The 23,894-nt window shown below is 33.6% G+C and overlaps 4 protein-coding genes across 5 annotated transcripts in view; 2 read left to right on the top strand and 2 right to left on the bottom strand.

Moving 5' to 3' along the window:
* Jwa (PRA1 family protein Jwa) overlaps window positions 1-23,894 on the top strand; it is a 124,576-nt gene that overhangs the window by 31,765 nt on the left and 68,917 nt on the right. The gene's annotated exons all lie outside the window — the stretch shown is intronic.
* On the top strand, window positions 213-860 carry LOC136984674 (twist-related protein-like). The gene has a single exon (XM_067281749.1). The coding sequence runs from the start codon at window positions 213-215 to the stop codon at window positions 858-860; it is 648 nt and encodes a 215-aa protein (XP_067137850.1).
* On the bottom strand, window positions 5,956-12,029 carry LOC136984726 (tripartite motif-containing protein 2-like). The gene is made up of 7 exons (XM_067281831.1): window positions 11,949-12,029; window positions 9,192-10,236; window positions 8,919-9,110; window positions 8,713-8,856; window positions 8,446-8,634; window positions 8,226-8,383; window positions 5,956-6,154 (listed from the first exon to the last, which is right to left on the bottom strand). The coding sequence occupies exons 2-7, from the start codon at window positions 10,228-10,230 to the stop codon at window positions 5,996-5,998; spliced, it is 1,881 nt and encodes a 626-aa protein (XP_067137932.1). The 5' UTR covers window positions 10,231-10,236; window positions 11,949-12,029; the 3' UTR covers window positions 5,956-5,995.
* The window catches only part of Ipk1 (Inositol phosphate kinase 1), a 49,859-nt gene continuing 46,360 nt past the window's right edge, over window positions 20,396-23,894 (bottom strand). For both annotated transcript variants that reach the window (XM_067281696.1, XM_067281695.1), the window contains exons 13-14: window positions 21,660-21,733; window positions 20,396-21,588 (exon numbers count right to left, since the gene is read on the bottom strand). In XM_067281696.1, the coding sequence (XP_067137797.1) occupies window positions 21,423-21,588; window positions 21,660-21,733 (240 nt within the window). In that variant the 3' untranslated portion in view covers window positions 20,396-21,422. The remainder of the gene's footprint in view (window positions 21,589-21,659; window positions 21,734-23,894) is intronic.

Genomic DNA, 23,894 nt, shown 5'->3' with positions numbered 1-23,894 from the left:
GGTCTCTACCCGCAAACAAACGGCCACCCCGACTACGGGCCAACTTTATTATTAGACAGAGACCTTAAGACGTTCGTCCCACGGGGCAAAGTGCGTGTATGGCCCAGCTCCTTTCTCGTTCGACTCCCGGATCAGGTGCAGCTCGCCGGGCGGAAGTGGTGGTTTAGTAGTAGAAAGATCCTTCGAAACCATGGCCGCAGAAGAAAGAACGCATGGGCATCGTCAGGGCATCGCCATCTTCCGTCTCTCGTAAATTGCAAATGGACTCCTGCCAGAAACACGATCGTTCCTGCTCGACTCTAGAACCCAAGTCCATCAAGGATTACGTGGCCACGGACTATTATGCTGTGGAGAGGGACAAACTATTCCGTTTTGAATCTGTAGATGACGTGTTGAAATCGTTCGAAGATTGCTCTTCCGGCTGCTACTTTGTGGATTACGAGCGGGAGGGATATTATCAGGAAATCCGTTCTCCCGTACGCTCCAACCAAAACGTCCTCTACTCTGGAGACTCGTCCTCCCAACACCGTTATCATCGCTATTCAAAAAAGGAAGATGCTACGAGTAGGAGAAGTTATTCCAACGACAGAGGATGCTCTAAAAAGTATAACAGGAAGAAACCTTTAACTCAGATGGAACTGGATAGGAAGAGAATGTTGGCTAACAGGCAAGAGAGGAGGAGGATGTACAGACTGAATGCCGCTTTGGAGAAACTTAGACAAGTGATACCCACTTCGTTTCAACAACAGTCGTCTAAAAAACTGTCCAAAATTAAAACCCTAAAATTGGCCATTAGTTACATTTCCATGCTTGCCAAAATGCTGAAGGACGAAAACTGCGTTAAGGCGATTTGCAATTAATATCTGTCCATTCGAATCATCCATCTTCGTCTCACGCATCCAGACTTGTAAATTTTAACAGGTACCGTTCCGTGTAATTTTTTTTAATTGAAATTTTATATTCTTAATTAATAATCTTAATCGATCCACGCGATCGAGTTTAATTTTTTTTTTTTTTTTTTTTTTGTAATTGTTGCGAACAATACTCACTCCTTAAACCACAAAGTACAAAAGAATGTATACGAATTTATAGTGCAAATTAAGAAATTAATTGTGTCTGAGTTCTCTCGCTAAAATTGATTGGATCCACGAAGTTAATTCACGTTTTGTAGTTAGGAAATTTAATAGACAGATCGAGATTACAGCATCGATTTCTTAGAGAAAAAAACTCCTTTAATTTGAATGTCAAAGTGTATAGATATCGTTAGAATTTAATAAAAGGAAAGAATTTTATCTGTTTTTATCGTGTATTATTTGAAATTTATAGCCACCTTTAGCACTAGAAAACTAATTTATAGACGATATCTGGAGGTATGAGGGTCACACACACTTTTCCGAAGTTAAATTTTTATCTGGAATAATAAGAGGATCCGATTGCCATTGGTTAGAGCCTGGGTAATATGTGTCTGAATGCGACGTGATGGAGTGATTTACGCGATGACCTCTCGTCTCCGTGCCAACGATGCGTAAATGACGTTTGTCCAACCTTCGGACCGGACTATGCCAACGGGGTTCTTGTTACGCTTTCGGTGCTTTGCCAGAGGTGTAGCGTGTCCAATTTTCATGACTGGATGCTGGTCGAACGACACACAATGTTTATGTTGCTCGAGAAGAATAAACATCTCCTCGGTAATCACTCGGTCGCACGTTTTGTTTCCACGTGCAAATTTCACGAAACTCCCCCCCCTCCACTTAATGATTTCGAGTTAAAGGTAATAAATAAATGATGGAATTAATGGAAAATCGAAAATTAATCATCTCCTCGCGTGTAACCTTAGCCTAAGAAATTAAGAAAGATCCTCCCAAAACACTCAAAATCGGTTTGGTGTAAAATTCAAATTTAAAATTAATAAAAGATTTTAGGGATGTAGTGTGGTAAATAATGGCTTTATAAGCTCTATTACTAATTAAATGTATGTTTATAAACGTACAAAGTCTTGCACTTCCAGAAAAGAAGCCTGGTACCACCGTGCACCCCTGATTAAGAATCACCGCTCTAATTGATTGAAAGCGTGAATTATTCTTTGATTTAATGCTTCGAATCAACTGTTCGCATCGTTAAGAAATCATTTCTATGTTCATTCTCTTGTTACAGTTAGGAATCCTGCATCGAATCCCCATCTGAACACCTGATTAGTAATGGTTCGTGTCTTTCCTTATCTCTCATTCCTATTAGTCAATTTCACTGAAAATCACTCATACATAATAAATAAATCGAGCTTAATCCATTAAAAAGTACTTGATTCACTCGATATTGCTAATTGTAAATAAAAAAAAAATGAAAATTACAGTAATTTGAATCCCACTTTCACCAATTGCTTTATTATAAGCATTTTGTATTGTTTGTAAAATATACAGTTACCTGTCTTTTGCGCTATCCTGTACAGTACACGTATAAAATGTATTTAACATATAAACATTTAGGACCTTTAAAATGGCTCTAAATTCCAAAAATATATAAAACGAGGGTACAAAATTTTGTATGTACGTATGCACATACGTGTGTGTTTTGGTCTATATTTCTCTATATATTTCAGGACCGCATGGACCAAATATAACTCGCCCATCCCCCAAAATAGCCTTCAATTATAATTGAAAAATATAACTGATTTTATCTTTTATAACTCTTTCAAGCTATTTTATATTTATAAGAAATTCAAAATCACGAAATGCTTTTAAAATATTGAGCGTGTATTTTTAATAATAATAATAATAATAATAATAATAATAATATTTATTCTAGCAGTGAAAGGGAAAAAATAATGTATAAATAAATCATAATTAACGTTTTAAATGAAGCACCTCAAAAATTTTATCACAAAACAAATATTTCCTTTCTTAAAAAAACAGTTTAAAATGAGCTCTTCGCATTATTTTCAACCGTCATTCGAATTTACAGAAAGGTCAAAAGTCAACTAAATTAGAGGAATTTAAAGCGTTAGATTTCACATTTATTTCCTACCATTTTATTTACAAGTTTACTTCCTTCATAACTCCCCCACCAATCTGCGGGAGTTATTAAGGAGGTGGGGCCATATCTCCCGAACCAGTAGTCCGACATTCCTGAAAATTTCTGGAAACATTTACCCCTAACACACGAACCTTCTTGCAAAATTTCAGAAAATTTCGACAAAAGACACGGGAGTTATTAAGTTTCGATTTGAGTGAACAAATTGAGTTTTGAAGGTTGTTTGTTATATTACATTATGTTTTTTAAATAAACGTGCGCATTTATTAATAATTTCTTATGAAGTAAGATAAATTTATTAACGTTTCATTAAATAAATTAATTTATTTATTTTGAATATATAAAAAGTAAACGCCGTTATGAAAAAGGTTAATAATGCTTCATGGCAATAGAAACAGCCAAAGTGTCACCACCAATATCAAAATAAACATTTTATCGTAAAATAAATAAATTTAAAAGCTCCAATTATACATTTCTGAGTCAGCTAAACCTTTAAAACAATTTATTTCACGAATTTTTCTATGGGACAATGAACATTTTACTTTAAAACGGGAAACACTAAACGATTAAAATCACGTGATTTCCGGTAGAGAGTTTCAAGAATGTAAGTTATTTTCCTTTATTTCTCTAATGATCGTATGTTCACGTGAATCGATTTAATAAAATCTGCAAGTTTTATCTAATATAACTGATTTTACACGTTATTGAAATAATACAAGAAATTATGTACGAGTTAATTCACTTTAGACACAACGTATAATCTACATATAGTATATAATATGTGTGTATTATGTATATAGTATATTATATAATCATTAAAGTGGAAACCTACTTACTGTCAAAAGAACAGGTAACAGATGTGTAAAGATCCTCCTAGACTGGAAATCTGCAGAAAAAGAAGAGGCTATCCACAGAAAAGGCTGGAGTAAACTTCAGGAGACTTGCATCTAGAATTGAATTGATGAATACTGAAAATTGATGGTGTTATATATATTATATACACAGGATATCCCATTTAAAATTGGCCCACAGAGATGATGAAACATTGGTAATTTTACAGGGTGTATTTATAAAAGGAAGTGGGATTTGAGACTGATCGCAGAACTGTATGCAAACTGAAGGAAAGAGCATTGAAGCTATCGATATTAGTAGACAATTTTATGTCAGTCTAACCATTATTATTCGTACACAAGAGTGCATAGATGCGTATGAACATCATTTTCGTCGTCTTTTTGCACGTTTAATAATGCTAAAACAAAGTTTCTAGCGAGTCTCCTTTGCCTAAATTCATCGCGAGTAGGGCCGATAATACTTGGGATATCCCGTATTAACATTTAATTAAAAATAATACATAAAATATACAAATTCTTCTAGTTTTTGGCACAATTGAAGCGCGAATAAAATACATCAATACATAAGTAATATTTAACTGATTATTCTTATAAACTATTTCTTAGTAGAGTATACAAAAAGTTGTAATATTTTGATTTGTATGTTGAAAGTATGGAGATAATGTATCCATACTTTCAACATACAGCATCGCACAACATTTATTTGAACTCAAGTTTATACATAATTATTTCTTTAATGATATGAAAATGTATAAACTGTTATGGTTTTCATTCATTTTCATGTCATAAAATACATTATATAAGCAAACTATACATTTTTTGTATTTGTAGATACCACGTTTGTTGCAAGGGAAATGTGTATTTCAGAAAAGACACCTTTACAGACATTTTAAGGGCATTCAAATTGTTGAATTTGAAAAGTTTACATTTAAATGATTAAATATTAAAGATTATTACTTTATCAAGTAATAATCTTTAATAATTATGAGTTTTTTTTTTATTGATTAACACTATCATTATATTATCCATTCAGTTTGAAACCAGAGTGGTAGAATTTTAGAAACTGCCTTCTGATACATTTCTGCAGTATCATAATATACAAACTTTATTCATCGTAGCTGAAAATTACCTGTGTACATCTGTGTATTCTCTATTTTTTTTTATCCATATTCTTCTGTACTTTTTCCCTAATAGCTGTGTTCCAACTGTTTTAAGTGGGATGAAGAAATTTTCTCTTTTACGCCTCCCGAGTTGTTAACTATTGTTAAGTCTAAATAAGTCTGTCTAGAACAATGAGGACAACTATATTAGATTTTCCATCAAGTATTTGCTTACTGAATTCACATTACTCAAGAAAACCGTTAAGATTATGGTTGTTTAAAACATAAAAAAAAAAAAACAATAATACTTACACTTTTGTGACGATTTTAACGTTTGACACTTAAAGAATAATCTCCTTTCTTGTCGAAACGGTAGCATTAACGAATACGCCTGTAGAGGTGGTCCTGGCAGTCGAAAAACGGTCTGTCCCTGATATATCGGAGTCTGTCCTAACGTTAGTAATGTGCTTGATAAAAAGGCCTGAAGGCCACAGACAGAGTAAAAAATTTATTGTTACGCATTCGATCGCGCAAATTACGGTTTGAAATTTTGAAAAGTTGTTTAAATTTCGTATGCGCAATTGATTACGCATGTCTGTTTTTTCGAATTTTGAATAAACGCGCGAAAACTTTACGATTTTTCTGTCGCGTTTTTGGAGCACTTTTTAAAAATAAATTTCAAACCAGAAAATTTATTTATACATGAAATTTTACATAAATTTTTAAAGTATTTAAACTATTTTTTGCGTTTTATTATGCCAATCGCACACTTAAAACCGCTAAAAACTTCAAATACAATAAATACAAACTGGAATTTTTCAAACAAACAATGTTGAAACAATTTAATTATTGTAAAGTAAAATATATGTTTTTTACATAAATTAAATTGTCCGTTTTCTTACAGACAAAAAAAGAACAATATAAATATATCTTACATTAAATAAACATTAAATAATGGAGACAATAAACAGCTCTATATAATTTATGACAACTATTACGTGTGTATTGTTTGGAGTATTATTCTTCGTCCATCTCTAATTTATAAATACCTAGAAAATGGTCTAGGTAATTAAGAACGTACAGGTAACCGTCGGAAGTTAAGGTAATATCCGAGGGCCTACGAATGGGTTCCAAAAATCGCACTACGTCCAAATATTCTCCGTCCCAATCGAAGATCTGTAAAACAAAGTTATTCTTAATGTTTCGACAACCATCAAAAACTGTTTCTATTACAGTAGATGCTCTCTAATCCTGCCATTCTTTGTACAGGAGGGTGCCGGATTAGTGCGATTGCTGGATTAACGAATGTATAAGCCTAAAGACAACTGAATGATGTGACCTGTTCCCTTTGGTATTGTTTTTATGGAGACGGATGGGCAAATTATATATTGCGCTGACATGCAAGACTGTACAAAGAAATAAACTGAATAAACAGGTAAACAGGTTGTGCGACATGGCATTTTCAAAGGCAATAACACTGGAGAGTATGCTGGATAACTGAGAACTGGATTAGCGAGAGTCTACTACATTAAGAATCAGAGAACTAATTGATTGATTGTATAGTGCACTGAAAGACGGCCAGTAAAGTTGCACATTTGAATAGTGCTGATCATCATTAGCGTAACCAGGGGTCCCCGGTGTAAGGATTCATTCATTAATAAATCCCGTAAACTGTTCCCATCTATCGAAGCCATACAACTGACCACAGAAACAAGACCTATACTCCGTTTCAACTACGCTGATAGTGAACACTAACATATAACAGCATATTACTGTGTAACTGTTTTTAGTTTTCATACGTTAATAGTTTTAAAATAAAGTATTATCGTGTTGCTTATTGTTAATAATTATATAATGTGAGACTCCTGTAAATAAATTTTATAATTGAACTATTTGTGTGCAAGTATATTGGAGTTCTTCAGTAGTTCATCTATCACGGTGGTTTTTGTCATGTCATGTCATCTATGTCACTATCAACTTAACTGAGACAGAGTATAGTGTAAACCATGTTTACATCACCCTATATACTTCCTAATCCTTGCCCTTGGTCAAGAAAAGGCAAGACCTTTAACAGAGATTGCTTGACGAAGACAGTAAAGTTTCTGGCTAGTCAAATTGTGAGGGGATACAGACTGTACTTTATAAATGGGTCTGTCAATGCATAGTGCTACAAAAACATCTTACCAAATTCCAAAATTCCAATAATCAAGGAACCAAAGTTTATGATGCCAAATCTTGCATCTTCCAGGACAACTCTGTGTAATAATATCACAGAGGGAAGCGTAAACTCTAATGTGTCCTTTTCTCTATAGCCTGTTAACTATGTCACTTAAATTAAAGTACAAATCGATATTTAAGTAAAAAACTTCCTAGAGGTCCAGATCAGAAGCAAAATCTGGTCAGGTCGAGCTATTGATATATTGTAGGTATGAAAATTGCAGAGAAGTAGCCTGAAAATAAACAGTATTACAGGAATATATTAAAAGTGGGGTTGGTATAAACAGCTTGTAATAGAATACTTAAAGAAACTCATCCACTCAACGCCAGAGGCTGCAAAGCTGTTTACTAAGCTTGAGGTGGCCGTACATAGTAGATATATATTGAGATCCTACTCAACAAAAATAATTGTTTACGTTACGCTTTTTTCGTCTATTTACACCTATTTGTGCTGTAAACCTTTCTTTCGTTTCCATAACTACAAACAGTTGTTTTTGCAACAGTGCTTATTAACACTATTGGCAATTTCTTTTGGATAAACAAATAGATTAATTAATGTGAAGCACTAGCACACTACAGACTAAGCCATTTCAATCATTGCCGCAAACAGAGTTAGCTAGCTAGAGTGAGTGAAACGATGCCCTGATCTGAATCCCCTTTAAGGTGTAGTCCATTAATTATGTATACAGTTTAAAGGACGGACGGGTTATGTCAATACTTTCCACTATATGAACACACCAATCGTTGATTCAAAGTCTACAAGAAGGAGTCTGTTGGGAATGTAAAGACAGATATGACTTAACTAAGGCTAATCATTTGTGTAAATTTCTGAAATACCAACTGGCCTCAAACGCAGATATATAGCTCTATAAGACATAAGTGACTCTATAATACACATCCTATCCCCTCAACCGTCGGACATCAGGGTTTTATACCAACAAGCAATCTCTCTGATATTTTAATTACTACTTGTATTTTCATTGCATATATAATTTTAAACATTAATATTAAAGAAACACCGAACACTGACCTGAATCCTGTCATTCCTGCTATCTCCTATCAGCATAGTACCATGGGAATCTAATGCAATTCCTGACGGTTCGTTGAAATTTCCGGGAGTTCTGCCGTAAGAGCCAAAAACTTGGATTTGTTCACCCAATAAATTAGTCTTGTACATCGTGCTTAATCCTAAAACAATGGAAATACGATTAGTTTCTACTTCTTAAGGAATAAAATAATCTTAAACTCACCTAAATCGGATACGACTAATTCGTTATTGTATGTGGCCATGAAACGACATTTCGAATTTTCTGGCCTGTTCAATAGCGGCTGATAAAAGCTCTTATTTTCCAAATGGCCGTCATTGTTAAACACAAACAACTTCGGCTGCCTACTCTCGCATAGAGTCACTAACTTTTCATTTTCCGTCAGCACCAATCCTTAAAACATTTTCAACTAATTGTATACAATCACTTGTTTGATACTATAATTATAAGGTCTAATTATAATATAAATACCGAAAGGTCTGTTTAATATTCTATTGCCAATACTTTTGATGAATATCCCATTAGAATCGTAAAAGTGAAGAGAATTATTATCTTTGATAACTAAATCCCCATTTCCAAGTATAACGACTGCCGAAGGCCTGCGAAGGCTCCTACCTGAAAGTTCAATTACATAATTCAAATATCTTAAACTTTAATTCTTTTTCTAACCAAGTTACCTTGATCCGTGGTATTAAATATTGCCTTTCTCTTTCCGGTTTCGTCCACGATCCAAACTCTGTGGTTTCCTGTGTCGCATATAACTATGTCTTTATTATTAGTCACGGCGACGCCGATGGGGTGTTTAAGATCCACTCCGCATTGCTTAGAAATCACATGCGTGAGTTTGGCAGTGACTGGAACAATTTTCTCTAGATATTTTAAAATAAAGAACATTAAATAAGCACAATAAACAAATATAGAACGTACTTCGGATGTGAATGTATTCTTACCTTCATCATCGTCATCAGAATATTTCGAACTTTTGCGAGCACGAGTGCTATCACCTCTTATCGAGCCATTTAAATTCTCATCTGTTTGCGGAGACCAAAACCCATCTCCTCCAGTAGCACCGATCTTCAAATTATCCATTCTGTTAGCGTTTCTTGTACTTTTGTCCCACTCAGACTTTAAGAATGAGCTGGTGTTATCTGTATTAAATGAACTGCAAATACCGTCGTCGCTGAGAAGCTTAGGAATACTTTCATTCTGATTCGGTATTTCAACTGTTTTAAGTGTTGAAGTCTCTACACGTGCGTTTTCTAAATAACAAGATCCATATTCGTCACTTCTAAGAGGAGGAACTTTTATTATCAATGGACTGTTTCTTACATGATGACCATACAAATAAACAGAGACTTTATAATCAATACCGAAATTGTTATACAAAGTAATTAAATAGAAACCATTTTTTCTATCAATGACATTTCCGTAAAACTTTCTACCTGCAAAATTTTCGGCGAAAGCAGTTAGAGAATATATTAAAAGAGAATGCCAAGGCTTGCCATTTCTCGTTTCTAACCAATACTTATCCACTTCGGATGTAGTAAGAGTCAGTTCCTCTGGCAAATAAGTACACGTTTTGAGATAACCAATAGCCGATTTGGCTATCGAAATGTCTTCCGGTATAAAATCCAGAGGAATATAAGGTAGAAGACGAACTTTGTTGGGACTATTCTCTGCCAGCCTCGAGATATCGCGCAAACGGTGGTAATTGCTGCAGAGATTTATAAGGTTGGAAAGGTATTCCCCGACTTTTCTCTGAAAATCAAGCAGAAACTGAAGTTTCGATTGATAAGTGACATCCAATTCACCCATGAGTTCATCTTTAATGCAATTTATTGTTCTTTTTATCGACGCTTTTGCATTCAAATATTTACTTTCCAGCAATACAATGGTATTATATATCTTTAAAAGTTTCCTTTTATTCATATAACAATTCATATAATCGTTAACAAATTCCGAACGTACGTCTACGTAGTTCGCATCCATCTTTTTCTATAACGAGAAAAAATACACATAATAGTATTATCCCGAAAATTAACAAGTTATGTAAGTTCTAAATAATCCAAAGAACAAATGCAAAAAGCTTTAACTTAACAAGTCTGATTAAAGAAGCATCATCTTTAAGCATTAAACTTGGTAAACCCGAAATGCTATCAAGTTTTAATGCTTTATTAGGATACTAGCAGATGAGCCCGGCGTTGCTCGGGCAAAAAGTAACGATAGCGAAAATGAAAATTATTAGATTATAGCCGATTTTACCAGTTTTCACCGGGTGCAAGAATTAGGTTCACCTTCTTCCCAGACTAATTAGAGAATTTTTAGATGGATCTAAATATATGTTCGGTTTTCCGCAAAAACACAAAAAACTGCATCTAAAATAGTACAGTATAAACCGAGTTCAGTGTAATTTTTAATCCTCTCCCTCGCCTCGCAGAGGGAATTTCGAAAAATCCCTTCTTAGTGTACATTGTTATGATGTACCCTAACTGTGTACCAAATTTCAACTTTCAACCGTTTGGGCTCTGCGCTTCTTATTACTATTATCAAAACATCTCGATGATGTTATAAAGATGGAAGCATATAAATCTTTCATGAATACCATTCAAGCCAGCATATTAAAACGTTTTAATGAAATTTACATGATGTGGGATCAAATTGTCTATTGAGTTTGAACTTCAACTATAAGCTGCCATCGATATATGCAAGAATAGCAAGGTGCAGAGAGTTAAGAATTATATATAGGAGGAATCCGACGACATTCTTTATAATTAAACGATATTAGGAAACGGAAAAGATCCCCAAACCGCCAGAAACTCCCAGAAGTGTATGAGAGAAGTAGGAAGGGTACCACCAGGTCATCAGAAGATACGTGAACACAACTATGACATAAAGCACTGAAAAAACATCATCGCCCTGTCTAGCTTTGCCTGTAAAGACCATATAGAGGCTAAATTAAATCAGGCCCAGCTCATCACATCCTCTACAAATTGGAACCACATCAGACTCTTTCAGTCCATTGAAATAGCCTATTTAAAGCCAGTCGTAGCTCCCAATTGCATCAACTCTAGGGACAAGATACAGCTATCCAAATCACGGCGAGAATGGAACGAAACATCGTTATAGCCTGGGCGACGTAGTAGGGCTCAACGCATGTCTTATTCTGACCTGTTCAAATTTAAATTCTACGCGTGCATTCTATTCGATGCATTCCAATTCGAAACCAACTCTTTCAACCCGAAGCTGGAATCGGGTAGATTTCGAAAACGTTTGCAGATTGATACATTTTACATGTTTTACTGAAAGCCGAAAAGGTTCATTGGTCTAAAGATTCGTGAACCCAATTAGCAAAATATCTTTTGGAAGACTTTTAAATCCTACATTTGGGACGACGAAAGGTTATTACTGTTACTAAGCAGAATTCTGTATGGTTGATCTTATTCTTTAGGTAATTAAACCCTACTAATAGCTCCACCGTGAGGTTTGGGTGGGTAGATGCATAGTGGGGCTATTAATTGATTAAATAGTGTGTGTACATTTGTACATATTTTGTTAGTATGTAGTTAAAACCCATAAACTAGATTTTCTTCAACATTCAACAAATTTTAATTGCACTTTTATAAACAATTTAAGATAAGATAAATAAAATCCCAATTGTTAAGACGCAATATAAGTTTAAATAAATACGTAATTATTGTCATATTTACCTATTAATGTACAATTCTAAAGTATTCAGAAACTGGAACACTATTTTGAATTTTCAAATTCGAATGATCTGTATAGAAGATATAAAACATTACTTTATATTCAGCCTTTATATAAAAATAAATGTGTTCATTAAATTCTGCATATTTTGTATCGGGCAATTAAATTTATTACCTTTGAAAATTGTTCTTTTATATGAAATTACTCCTGCACATCGAAGTTCTTTCGGTCATTCGTTCGAATTTCTACGAACTGCGCGAGCTTATTGCTCAAATGTTCGTTTTTAGCAAAAAAGCGCAGCTCACGTGACAAACCAGCGTTTCGAACGAGTAAAACAGACGAGCCTTAAATTTCAAATTTGAATTTCATCACGCCCTCTACAATCCCGATTAGAAAACGAAATATTAGGATTAAAAAATTTATTTTACTAATTTTCAATTAAAACTCAAAAATACACAATGATACGATTTATTTTTATAAATATTTTCTATAAAATGTTATTAATTTTACTATAAATAATGAAACTTCTCCCTCCTACTATCTACATGTTAAATCCTTCAAACTTTCTGTGAATCTGACTTTGAAATTATCGTAACGAAGCGAGAAATTGGGAGAAAAATCCGAAGCACGTATATTTGAACCAATGAAACTTCAGCTTTTGTCCGTTTAAGAAAGAAAAATGTTTAAAATATATTTTAAAATAAATCCTTCTTAAATACAGTATGTCAATTCGGCCAAATGACGGGGCGATAAAAAGTGATGCCGCTTGTTTCCAGTTCGATCCAGATACTCGTAATTTATCATAGTAATAATTAGGATCATTCTTCATCCCTCATCCGCATCGGATAAACGTATTGAGACGTCATCTGCCTGAAGTGGATGAAAATTCGTATCCCCATATAGTGTTACATCTGAATGTTACGTGTTATAACAATGATGTTTGATTTATGATCTACAGTATTAATGGTGGGTCCGTAAAATTTGGACTTTCGTACATTTTCAGCTGGAAAACGAAGATGTACAGTTGTCGCGCGATAGCGCATTATGTCCGTTTTGAATTCGGTAACAGCAAAATTATTTATAAAAATAGTTTTTATTGTATGTGTTTTCTTTTAACTCTTTCCATCTATGAGCACCAAGAAAGGTTTTTAGCAAGCCCATTATGGGTTCGGCCAGGTCCACACTCGGGCGCCGGGTGGTGAGACATATCCGAAAAATTCTTGTTTTTTTCAAACCCGTCCTGTCACGATCTCGGATTCCCCAGAGCTGTAGGTTGCCACCATAACCGCTTTACCAGAGCTCTTTCGAAACTTTTCTTTACTATTGATTCATTAATTTTTAATTTTAAAGAAAATAAAAATGTCTTTTGGATCGGATTAATTGTTTATGGCAACGCGACACGTGAGCGATCTGCCGAAGGGGATGCTTCCCGGAAGGACTTTCTATAGGAAACTGGCCCCTATTTAGGTGTTTTTTTTTTAACTCTTTCCGCCCTGTGGGCACTAAGAGGGCCTCTTTTAGTAGGCCCATTATGGGTTCGGCCAGGGCCACAATGGGGCGACCAGGTGGTGAGGGACGGGGCCCGACATATCCGAACGGACCACCCTCCCGAAAAATTCCTGGGGATTATTCGACCCGTTCGGATTCGATCCCGGGTCCCCCAGAGCGGTAGGCTGTCACCTTTACCGCTCGGCCATCCGGCCGTCCCTATTTAGGTGTTACAAACATGAAGAAAATCCGAAAAACTCCACGCGGCCACCCCGTTGGCGAGGCGCAAACCCACGACTAGCCAGTGTTTAATAGTTTTTATACACTCACTTTATTATTTAATTTATTATTAGTTTCTTTTTTATTAACCGACCTCAGAGTATAATAAGTAGAAAAGTAGAAAATACACCGAACACTAAACATTTATATCTATACAGATATAATCTTTTAATTTTCATCAATTCAGCGGCCCTGGGCACCTTCCTTGTCACATCACTGCTATTTATTTACAGTTGTAACAAGTTTAAATTACAGTAGAGCATCGATTATCCGACTCCCGATTAACCAACCGTGTTCTTGTCGGCAAATTCAAATGTCCGCTAGTGATGTGGCGCTACAATATTTGGTTATGTCTTGGCTACTTTAATATTACTTTTATTAAATTTTTGCATGTTTTAGCTGGCAGCACTGGCTCGACCATGAAAGGGAGGCTAGTATTTAAACCAGGCTTAATACACTATTCGCTTGTGCCAGTAAATATAGATGGCGTATGAGTAGACCAAAATGGCTGCCACAAAGGGTATAACGTGCTTGACAACGTACGAGAGTTACTTGTGTGTTGTCTTTTTAATAACTTTTCTCTCTGTAGTCAAAACGTTTTATTCGCATTTGTATCCGACATTAATCCTAGTTGATTTCGTGGTTTTTTATGTCACGATGATTACACTTTGTGACATTTTAGAATATGTGGCTGACCGAAAAAGATGTCTTACAGAAGGCGAGGAAATACTAAAACTGATAACTTCACATCTATCCAGCTCTTTCTCAGCAAACATTTCACTTCAGTTTTACCACAGCTAATTTTGCTGAGCTTAAAATTCTTTTATACAAATGTTTTCACCCTATCTAATATAGGCCAGCGTCAGGTTTAATATTATAAATGTTCCAAAATGGAACGTACCGTTTTCGAATATTTTACATATTTAAAATTCAAAAAAATAATTTAACTTTAAAATAAATTGAAAGAAGTGTGTATATTAAATAAATAAATAAACAAATAAAATATAGAAAACAAAGCTAAGTAGAAAGAAATGATTTAAGGGTTTTTAAATGCCATTCTTTTTTCTATTATATATTTCCACGCTGTTGGAAGCGCATTAGCATCCATAGCATTTAGGCAACGGTTTTTCATTTTACTTTTATAAATTTCCACCTTTTCCATCTCCAACGCAATGGATGGAGAGTGCACCGTTTAAATGACTTTAGCCTCTTCCCATTTTACAATCGCTCCTTCAGTCTGTGCCATAATTGCTAATAGTGTTGTGTCCTTTGTCAAAATTGTATGTATGTTCTCGCAGACGTACCGCCAGGTTTCTTCTAGTCACACCCACATAATCTTTTTCGATTCCTAACTGTTGATTTTCAAATGGAATTTTATATACCCCAGCTTTACCTTCCCTTTTTTACGCTGTCTTTATCGTTCCGTAGCAAGCTACAGATATTAGGTGCTCTTTTATGGATCATTCTCGATTTTTATAAAAAAAAGAGCATTTGATACAATATACAAAAAACTTAAACAACTTAAACAAACACCTTAATGTTCGCTGAGAAATTTATTAATTTAACTAACGTTTTCGGCTTATTCAATAAGCCATCTTCAGGTTTTAACTTTCGAACAAGAAACAATATCGTTCTATTAAAAGAATACAATAGTTTGAAAAAATTCAAATCATTAGTAACGGACAAAAAATAAAACAAAGAGGATGAACATGGTAATAAAAATAAATAAATAAACATAAATAAATAAAAATGGTAATATAAATAAATAAATATACAAAAATATATAAAAACAAAAAAAGAAAAAAAGGAAGAACGTGGTAATATAAATAAATATACAATAAAATCGTAAAAGATACAACAAATGTAAGGTAAAAACGTTTTACTCGTGCCCATATATACTACTATCTATCCTAACCAGAAATACTTCCCCATAGAGCTCACGTGTCTCTTATAAATTTTTAACTGCATATTTCAATATATATGTATACGCAATGTGTATAACGCAAGGGACATGCAATTCTGCATGTCCCTTGCGTTAATACATTTATCTCTTAGTTTGCTTCTGTAAATTTCTATCTTTTCAGCCGCTCTTGCCAAAGTTGGAGAGTGTACCTGCTTTATGATTTTCGTCTCATTCCAATGTACTAAGGATCCCTCCGCCTGCCCCATCTGGGCTAATACCGTTGTGTTGGAACCTTTTCTAATATCATATTTATGTTCCTTGATCCTTATTCCTAGGTTTCTAGTAGTAACCCCTACATAATCTTTATTAATACCTAATAGCTGGTTCTCGTAGGGAATCTTATACACACCCGCCTATAGAATTATACAATAGAAAGAATTATACAGATAGCAGGAACATTAGGTTATAGGAGGAAAGTCATTGAGGGAATTATTAGAAAATTTGAGGCCAGTAATGATAAGAGACACCAGGCACGGGCCTTACAGATACACGAAATTTACATACAATAAGTATCTGGGAGGGATTATGAAAGAAATAGCAAGAACTAAGGATACAAGGGTGATCTTGAAAAGAGCTCCGAATTTGTATAAAATACTTAGAAACGATAAAGGGTTAGTTAAAAAAGAAGATAAGGCGGGTGTGTATAAGATTCCCTACGAGAACCAGCTATTAGGTATTAATAAAGATTATGTAGGGGTTACTACTAGAAACCTAGGAATAAGGATCAAGGAACATAAATATGATATTAGAAAAGGTTCCAACACAACGGTATTAGCCCAGATGGGGCAGGCGGAGGGATCCTTAGTACATTGGAATGAGGCGAAAATCATAAAGCAGGTACACTCCCCAACTTTGGCAAGAGCGGCTGAAAAGATAGAAATTTACAGAAGCAAACTAAGAGATAAATGTATTAACGCAAGGGACGCAGAAGGTCTTCCTTCTAGCTTGGAAATATGCAGTTAAAAATTTATAAGAGACACGTGAGCTCTATGGGGAAGTATTTCTGGTTAGGATAGATAGTAGTATATATGGGCACGAGTAAAACGTTTTTACCTTACATTTGTTGTATCTTTTACGATTTTATTGTATATTTATTTATATTACCACGTTCTTCCTTTTTTTCTTTTTTTGTTTTTATATATTTTTGTATATTTATTTATTTATATTACCATTTTTATTTATTTATGTTTATTTATTTATTTTTATTACCATGTTCATCCTCTTTGTTTTATTTTTTGTCCGTTACTAATGATTTGAATTTTTTCAAACTATTGTATTCTTTTAATAGAACGATATTGTTTCTTGTTCGAAAGTTAAAACCTGAAGATGGCTTATTGAATAAGCCGAAAACGTTAGTTAAATTAATAAATTTCTCAGCGAACATTAAGGTGTTTGTTTAAGTTGTTTAAGTTTTTTGTATATTGAATTCTGCTGGGTACGAGTGTGGTTTATTTGATACAATGTTGACAAACGACACAACAGAATATTATCAATTATAGCACAGACTGAAGGAACGGTTGTAAAATGGGAAGAGGCTAAAGTCATTTAAACGGTGCACTCTCCATCCATTGCGTTGGAGATGGAAAAGGTAGAAATTTATAGAAGTAAAATGAAAAACCGTTGCCTAAATGCTATGGATGCTAATGCGCTTCCAACAGCGTGGAAATATATAATAGAAAAAAGAATGGCATTTAAAATCCCTTAAATCATTTCTTTCTACTTAGCTTTGTTTTCTATGTTTTATTTGTTTATTTATTTATTTAATATACACACTTCTTTCAATTTATTTTAAAGTTAAATTAGTTTTTTGAATTTTAAATATGTAAAATATTCGAAAACGGTACGTTCCATTTTGGAACATTTATAATATTAAACCTGACGATGGCCTATATTAGATAGAGTGAACACTTTCTATTCTAACAAACTACTTTATACCCATAGTAGCCGCCATTAAGTAGTTCGCGCTAATACCGCTAGGTGTCAGATCTATCGTTGGCCCAAGCGAATACTAATAATGTATTTTTTCAGAGTGTACTATAGATTACTCCCTATGGAATTTCAGGACGTTGATTATATATTTGAACTCAGGGGACCGAGACGAGTTCAACGGTACCCTATTTTTGGACCGGAGACGAAAAATAAAAAAGTTATCACACTTTTTAAGTTACCATACTTTTTTAATGCTCTCATGCAGACGGCACCGTAGTTGCTAGTATTGCCATCTTGCGGTAAAGTCTGCAAACCGTGACGTCGGACTACGGTCATCTCCCGGAGCGTTAAACACGCGATACGAGAGCGGAGAGAGCGACGCGACTTCCGATCATCGCGCGATCGCCATTTCGGTTAATGTTACTTATGGCAGCGAACATGGCGGCCCGACTGACCTCTCGTATGGGCACCACCACACGCCGCCATGTGCTAAAACTAGTGATCGATTCACGATAGTTCTTGAACAAAGTAAAAAAGGGAGGAAAACGTCTACTAAAGGCAATTTTAACGGCAAGCGACGGGACTCCCGATCGCGATAGCGAGGCCGACTTAGCGGAGAGCGACGCGACTCCCTATCATCGCGCGATCGCCGGAAAAAAAGTATGATAACTTTTTTATTTTTCGTCTCCGGTCCAAAAGTAGAGTATCGATGAACTCGTCTCGGTCCCGAGTTCAGATATATACTCAAACACACGAAATTCCATAGGGAGTAATCTATAGTATACCCCTTTTTTCATACTTTTCGGTTATCCGACCAACCCGTCCCCAATTAAGTCGGATAATCGATGCTCTACTGTAGTTATGTAAAGTGCAAACATTTTACTAACGTAACGGTACAATTTAGAAAAATGGGCTGCAAGGGGTACGCAAGCCAAGAAAGATTGGGAACCGCTAAACAATAGAACGGTGTTTATGACAATATTTACTGTTGAATAAAAGAAAAGATCGAGAAACTATCACGATGATTGAAAATCTATGTTATGAAGCATTCAGATGTGTAATCGAGATAGTGATAGGTAGCAACATTCACTATTTATTATCAAAATTTCGCTACTTGGAGGGAAATCAGATTAAAATTCAAGAAGAGTTGATAGAGCAATTACAATCTGAGATCCAGACCATAACAGAAAACGAATCGCTTACTTCCTCGGTTGTTGGTTTCGAAATCCCCTCTGCGGAATTTCAATTAAATTTCTTAACTGAGATCGAAGAAATGAAATTGCGATTAGTAAAAGTGGAAGATCTTATAAATTTGATGGATGAAATGGATATTACCGAGCGGGAGATTCCAGAAAATAAATCCGTTAGAGATAAATCCACGTCATGCTCCAAAGAATCCAAAGATGAATACGTACAGACGATGGATGTTCGCATTTATGAAGAAGAAACGGATACAAATACATCAGAAAATGGCATGAGATCAGTGGTAAACGTTAAAAAAGAATCAAAAGAATTGATGGAAGAAATAGTGAAACCATCCAATAAAATCATAAATATCGGAATATCCATAAATATAGAAAAAGAAAAGAAAATCGACTTGAAAGCATCACTTGAGGAATTAACAGACGATGCTAAACATCAAAAAGAAATTGCAGTTAAATCGGAGGAGCTATCCACAGATAAATATAAACAACACTCGAAACAACGCTGTTGAATTAATTTCATCGGAAAATTTTCAAAGCATAGAACTATCCAAGTCAATTACGAATATAAAAGACGATTTAGAAGTTATAAAATCTCTTATTGAAATTTCCGAGAAAAATAAAACAAATCCAGTAATCAATACCGAAATTTCTTCAGAAAAAACAAAAGAAACTGTGATGCCTATCAGAGAAATTCATGAAAAAATTTTAGTGGAGAAGATTCAGCCTCAAGAAACGGATGATGATGATAAAAAAGTGCAAACAATTGTTGTTTCAAAATCATCTGAAATCGCTTCCCCTCCATTGTGTTTAAATGAGACAAGATAAAGATGAAGAAATGCTTGAAGTACCCTCAGAAAATATGGATTTAAAATTCCAAATTGCTTCGAGACAGCAAGTTCCACAAACGAAACAAGGGGAAGAAGAAAGAATTGTGACAATAATTAAAGAATCGCCGGAAGAACAAAAATCCGAAGAACACAAGGAACAATATAACTTTGCCACGCAGAAAAAAGAAAGTTCATTAAAATTAGAAGGCATAAAATCCTCCGAAGCAAATTGGTTGACAGAAGGAATCCAACAATTTACTTTCGATCAAGCTGTTTCCGTAAAAATTGATGTTGGTTCGGAAGAAGCGATGGGAATCGATAGTCCTGCAGGAGTTAAAGTACAGTTAATGGTGGATACGGGAAAGGAAGACGTAGAGAATAAATCAATAGTTACTCGAGAAATTCCTAAAACCGCCATTGTAAGTAATTTGCAAAACAAAAAGTCGTCTCCTTGGCAGAAGAATGAGATCAAAGAAATGATTTCTTCCAAAAATGAAAGAAGAAACTCGCCTGCATGTCTAAATGTCTTGGGAACTTTGGAAAAACTAGAAGAAATGGACATGGCATACAGGCAAAATTCAGAAAATTTGGCAAGCGAAATTTTACAAAACACTTCTTCTTCCCGAAAAAACAGAGCAAAGGAAAGCTGCAAAGTAAAAGAATAAATTAAATTTTCATTCAAGAAGAAAAAATTTTTCAGATTAAAATTTCAAAATTGTGTAAGAACATGTTTTTATTTTAAAATAAATCCACATTGGTATCACATAAATTTATTTATTTATTTTTTTCCACATTTATAAACATTTACCTTGAAAAATTTTGGTAAGTACTTCCAAGAAAACGAAGAATTGATGCACATATACACAATACATGACTATTTCTGAAAATTGCAATGCAATTTTAACAAACTGTTTCTAATTAATAAAAGTAATCACGATAATTTAATAGATTTTAATTAAATGTCCACCCATATAAAAATAAATTCTAAAAAATAGATGTTGCATTTAGTGGTCGTTCAAGAAAATATAGATAGCAAGATATTACACTTTGAAGAACTGTTAATATATTTACATTTCTGGATCAATTTTCCAAATTTACTATTTGAAATAATGCATAATCGTGTTATTGTTGTCTACAAATTCAATATGGCAGCGCAGAACTCTTATTTACATAGAAATAGTTCAGAAATAAATTGATATAATATAGAGTTAGTTAGAATGCAAATTTAAACTTGACTTCCAATTACAATGTAGTATATAGGAACTAAATTTTCAGTTAAAATTAATGTTTTTATCAATTTTACATAATTTTAAGACATTTTAATCATTTAATTTCAATGGTATTCCGGTTTGTGATTTGTATCGATTTCGTATAACGACCGTTTTGCCGAAGCTATATCTCGAAATACGTTTTAAAATACCGTAATTTAGTACGGAGGTAATTTTACTTTTTGCCGTAATTAAAGAAATGAAATTCGCAGTAATATCCTCACATTTTGCTGCAGAATACTGTTTATATTATATTAAAATATAGTTCAATTTTTCCAGAAATACGAGAAATAGTTATACTATTGAAATCGTGGCAAATTCTAGTCAAATGAGAATTAAGAGTATTTTTGCCATTTTCAATTTCATGATAACTATGTACATAATATTTACAAACTTGATTTAGACAGAGTTATTGCTAAGCAATTGCAAGTCACATTTGACAAATAAATGGAATAATTATAACACAGATTTGTATAGGATATCAAATTATGGTTTTTGAATAATTAAGATAATGTTTTTACACATTTACTGCATAAGCTTTCAGCATTTCTTGATTTTCGTTGTAAACTTTCTCTACTTTATTCAGGGGCTTCGAATCGAGATCGATGACCGACATGGAAAATACGTACGATTTATTATTCGAACCCGTGATTACGTGTTCCGACGGGACGAGTGGAACGGCACTGGCAAAGTAAACGAGAATGAAATTACTTTGTATTCGTGATCTAATTTAAAATAAAAGAGAGATGCTTACTTTTCACATAACTGCTGAAGTACAACCATAACTGAAAAATCTTTTGCACTTAGGGCAACAAGAAACTCCCATATCTGTAATAAAAAAAAATAATGAGAAATTTTTAGAAAATGAAACATTAAATGACATTTTTACAATCATCTAATTGTTAGAGAATCATTAATGTTATGAAGATAGAAATATAGCTAGGTAACAGCTAATTTAGTTATATATGGATAATATATAAGTATGTGTACATGAAGATTATTTCAATATATAAATAAAATATATGAAAATTACAACTGACTGCATGTTATTTCAATATGGAACATACAGAAAAAATGAACTCGTGAAAACTACATTCACCTCTCAAGTTTTTCAAAACAATACAGGAAATATGCAATAATATTGTGTTGTAAGAGTAATTAATTAAAAATAATTAGGATTTTTGTATAGCTTTTTGCTCATAACCACTACATTCACATCTCAATTAATGCTGCCATCTGTCTCAATCTGGTACTGAACTGAGATCTTAAACTAGGGATCCCAAAGTAGTCAACATTGACTTCCAAGGTTCAATTGAAAATGGTTCTTGTATACAGTTCAGGATGATGTAAATTCTCATACAAACTAGTGCACCAGATTTATTTATCCATCATCATCATTAATTGTATTAGCAAAAAAAGGAGGGTTGACAGTCAAAGAAGTTTGGGAACTCCTACCTTAAACAATAAGAATTATATATAGTAATGCAATCTAACATAGGTTTGAATTCAAATACCAAAGACTTATCTCTAATATTTATGGGGAAGATATGTTTGTAAGTATTCACTAATGTTTTACAAGGATGTAATATTGATTGTATTCAAAGTCTGTATCAAAAATCTTTTGCATATTCAGTATATATGAAACTAAACAATATGTCAAGCCTGGCCAACTCACAATGGAAATCTGATCTATTCTCATAAATCACAGTAGTAGTGATCAGCCTACGAAATTCCCAAAATTTTAAAAGTAAAAAAAGCACCAGGAGTTAATTTTATGTACTCAATTGGTACATACACCATCAACAAAAACCTTTTGCAAAGCTAGAGTAAAGTATTTTAATGAAATAAAAAACAATGAGATGACCCTGAAAGTTTGAAAAATTGGAATGGGATGGTATATCTTTGGATACTTTTTGAAAATGATGAAAGTTAACATCTGTCTTCAAGATCTTTACATTCCTTTAGAATAATATATTATAAATACGCATGTAAACGTACCAGTAATCTTCTACATAAAATATTTTAAAAGAATATCAGACATTATAATATTGATGTGTTTTTAGAGATGTACCATTTTAGAATAGTTAGTAACACATTTAATTTCTTTAACACAAATATTTATATTTCATAAATAGTGAAATTATAAAGAATTATATCTTTCTGTAACAAAGAAATACCTTTTTACCTAGAAACAATTTAATTAATAAATATACTAACATACTGCAGTATTTTTCCAAAAATGCACAAAGTAATAATGTTATGATTTATTTTTTTTATGTTTTCAATATATTAATAGTAAATTCATATAAACATTTAATCATACTCAGTCACTAAGTTTTTTAGGAGAAGGTTTGACAAACAGATACCCAGTTTTGGCCCTTCATTTAATTTTAAATAATAATAATAAAACAATAATGCCAGACATTTGCTAAGAAGAGAGTTGAGATTTTACTGTATTTAGCTTAATAGGTTGGTCAGCAACTGTTGAGTTAAATTTAAGTTCTGCATATCCTTTTGATGCATGCCAAATTAAGCAGCTTTAATACAGCTGGATGCAAGCCAATGCTATCAAACTGTGCCTATTTTGTGAAAAATCAGCTAAATGTAGCATTGTCAAACAGCTTAAAAACCAGGAGAAAAATAACTTTTATGTCACAGTAGGTGGAAAAAGAGACATCATGGTAGGCAAAGTTTATTTCAGTATTTTGTTTTTTAATTTCCATTGGAGAATACAGATTTTTTTGTAATTCATATTTCTATTTAGAGCAGAGCTCTTCGTTGGTGGCAGCCAGCATGAATTTTGTCTCCAGTGCTTTATTAATATAAAAGATTTTGCACGTTCTTAAAGATGTATTTGCAAACCACATAAATTATCATCTACAGGAAAATTTATGTAATTCAAAAATAGTTTTTTGCATAATGCATAACTTCACTGTAAGAGAGAGATAATTTTATGATTTAAATAAACAAATTTAGATATATCATTATC

The sequence above is a fragment of the Centruroides vittatus genome, unplaced genomic scaffold (assembly GCF_030686945.1).
Source record: "Centruroides vittatus isolate TY-2023 unplaced genomic scaffold, ASM3068694v2 contig_926, whole genome shotgun sequence".
Taxonomy (NCBI): Eukaryota; Metazoa; Arthropoda; class Arachnida; order Scorpiones; family Buthidae; genus Centruroides; species Centruroides vittatus.
This window is presented reverse-complemented; position numbering and strand designations above follow the sequence as displayed.

Bases quoted from the DNA above. Each gene is read 5' to 3' on its own strand.
- LOC136984726 (XM_067281831.1), bottom strand. From the start codon at position 10,230: ATGGATGCGAACTACGTAGACGTACGTTCGGAATTTGTTAACGATTAT. The intron at 9,111-9,191 runs GTAAGAATACAT...TAAAATATCTAG, and splicing joins TTCTGATGACGATGATGAAG to AGAAAATTGTTCCAGTCACT. The intron at 8,384-8,445 runs GTGAGTTTAAGA...CCATTGTTTTAG, and splicing joins ATTAGTCGTATCCGATTTAG to GATTAAGCACGATGTACAAG.
- LOC136984674 (XM_067281749.1), top strand. From the start codon at position 213: ATGGGCATCGTCAGGGCATCGCCATCTTCCGTCTCTCGTAAATTGCAA.